The sequence below is a fragment of the Pocillopora verrucosa genome, chromosome 1 (assembly GCF_036669915.1).
Source record: "Pocillopora verrucosa isolate sample1 chromosome 1, ASM3666991v2, whole genome shotgun sequence".
NCBI classification, from domain to species: domain Eukaryota; kingdom Metazoa; phylum Cnidaria; class Anthozoa; order Scleractinia; family Pocilloporidae; genus Pocillopora; species Pocillopora verrucosa.
The window spans coordinates 31510787-31512543 of NC_089312.1; the positions used below are offsets into that span (position 1 = coordinate 31510787).

At 34.6% G+C, this 1757-nt stretch overlaps 1 protein-coding gene across 1 annotated transcript; it reads left to right on the plus strand.

Annotated features, from left to right (window-relative positions):
* The first annotated feature begins 354 nt into the window (after positions 1-354).
* Positions 355-1239, plus strand: LOC136279160 (uncharacterized). Its single transcript, XM_066162682.1, has one exon. The coding sequence runs from the start codon at positions 355-357 to the stop codon at positions 1237-1239; it is 885 nt and encodes a 294-aa protein (XP_066018779.1).
* The last annotated feature ends 518 nt before the right edge of the window (positions 1240-1757 follow it).

A 1757-nucleotide genomic window follows, 5' to 3' on the forward strand; every position in this document is an offset into this window, starting at 1 on the left:
GAAGATTTCCAAGAAGTCAAAATATTGTTGCTTGCCCCTACTGGAAAAGCTGCTTTTTCTATCAGAGGTAACACAATACATAGTACCTTGCAAATACCAGCATGCCAATCACTTAAGAATGACAAACCACTAGACTCTAGTAGACTTAACACTTTGAGATGCAAACTTCATGCACTTAAACTAATATTTCTAGATGAGATATCTATGGTAGGAAATACCATGTTTAATGTACAAATAAACAATAGATTAAAAGATATTAAAGGCAGCAAAGAGGCATTTGGGGGTGTTAGTGTTATTGCACTGGGTGATTTATTCCAGCTAGAACCAGTTATGGATAGATAAGTGTTTAAAGACATGAAGGACTCAGAGTATGGAGCTCTTGCTCCCAACTTCTGGAAAGAACTTTTTACCATATTTGAATTACAAGAAATCATGAGGCAGAGAGAAAGTAAACAATTTGCTGAAATTCTTAACAGATTAAGAGAAGGTAATCACACTACAGATGACATTGCCAAACTTAAAGAGAGATGCATTTCAGAAAATTGTAGAGACTACCCAACTGATATTCCCCATTTTTTTACACAGAATTCTAAAGTAGATGAGTGGAACAATAGAGTCCATATGGCAGCTACTGGTGATAAATACACCATTAGAGCTTTAGACAGTGTTATAGGTGCAAACTCTCCAGAACTCAGAAGTAAGATATTAAACCAAATACCCCTAGATCCTAGAAAAACCAAGCAGTTAGCCTCAAACCTTCAACTTGCTGAGGGTGAGAGAACAGAGATAGCATTAAATGTAAGAACTGATGATGGTATCACAAAAGGGGCAAGTAATATTATCAAAAAGATTACATTATATGACAAAAGTAGACCATCTGGTATAATTTGGGTACAGTTTGACCATGTTGATGTTGGAGAAAAAACTAGATATGATAACAAGCAATTGTATTTGCAAGGAATTGAAGCTACATGGACTCCTATCAAACCTATCATTGCACAATTTGCAGTAGGAAGAAACAGAACAGCCCAAGTTGTAAGAAAGCAGTTTCCATTAAGACCTGCAGCAGCCAAAACCATACATAGATCACAGGGTGACACAGAAACTAGAATAGCTGTTAACTTTAACACCAAAAGAGCAATACCTCATGTGCATTGTGTAGGATTCAGCAGAGTAACAACAGTTGATGGACTTTACATAACTGACCTTTCTGAAAGTAAAAGACTTACTTTTGTCTAGCTCCTAACGATAGCAGATGAACATTGAAAGTAACAGCAGCAACTAATGACGATAAAAGATGAGATACAATATCTGATACATGTGCTTAAAAGAAAGTGATTGAAATGGCAAACTTATTAATTAATAATCATTAACTAATGAGGGATTAATTGTTAAAAAGAAGCCAGAACAGAAGACAAGAGAAAAGTACACGAACTACACGCTTCGAAACTAACACTCACGTGAATACAAACCCTATAATATTTTCTCTGGACCAAAAGCTATTGATAAAATTCAAGGAAAGTAAGCAAGAAATATATCTTTATTCCAAAAAGTCTTAGATAGACCGTTCAAAAACGAAAAAACCAAGGAATTTCTTGAACTTACAAGACCTGGGCGATATATGCACCATCGTTGTTTACATAAGTTCATGGCCATAGCGTTGTGTTAAAGATTCTGGAAGTTGAATAATTTAAAGACAAAATCTTCGATTTAATAATACCTTAAAAACATATGAACACTTAAAAAAATAAAATTAT

What these genes read in the sequence shown, in the direction of transcription:
- LOC136279160 (XM_066162682.1), top strand. Translation starts at nt 355, where the DNA reads ATGAAGGACTCAGAGTATGGAGCTCTTGCTCCCAACTTCTGGAAAGAA.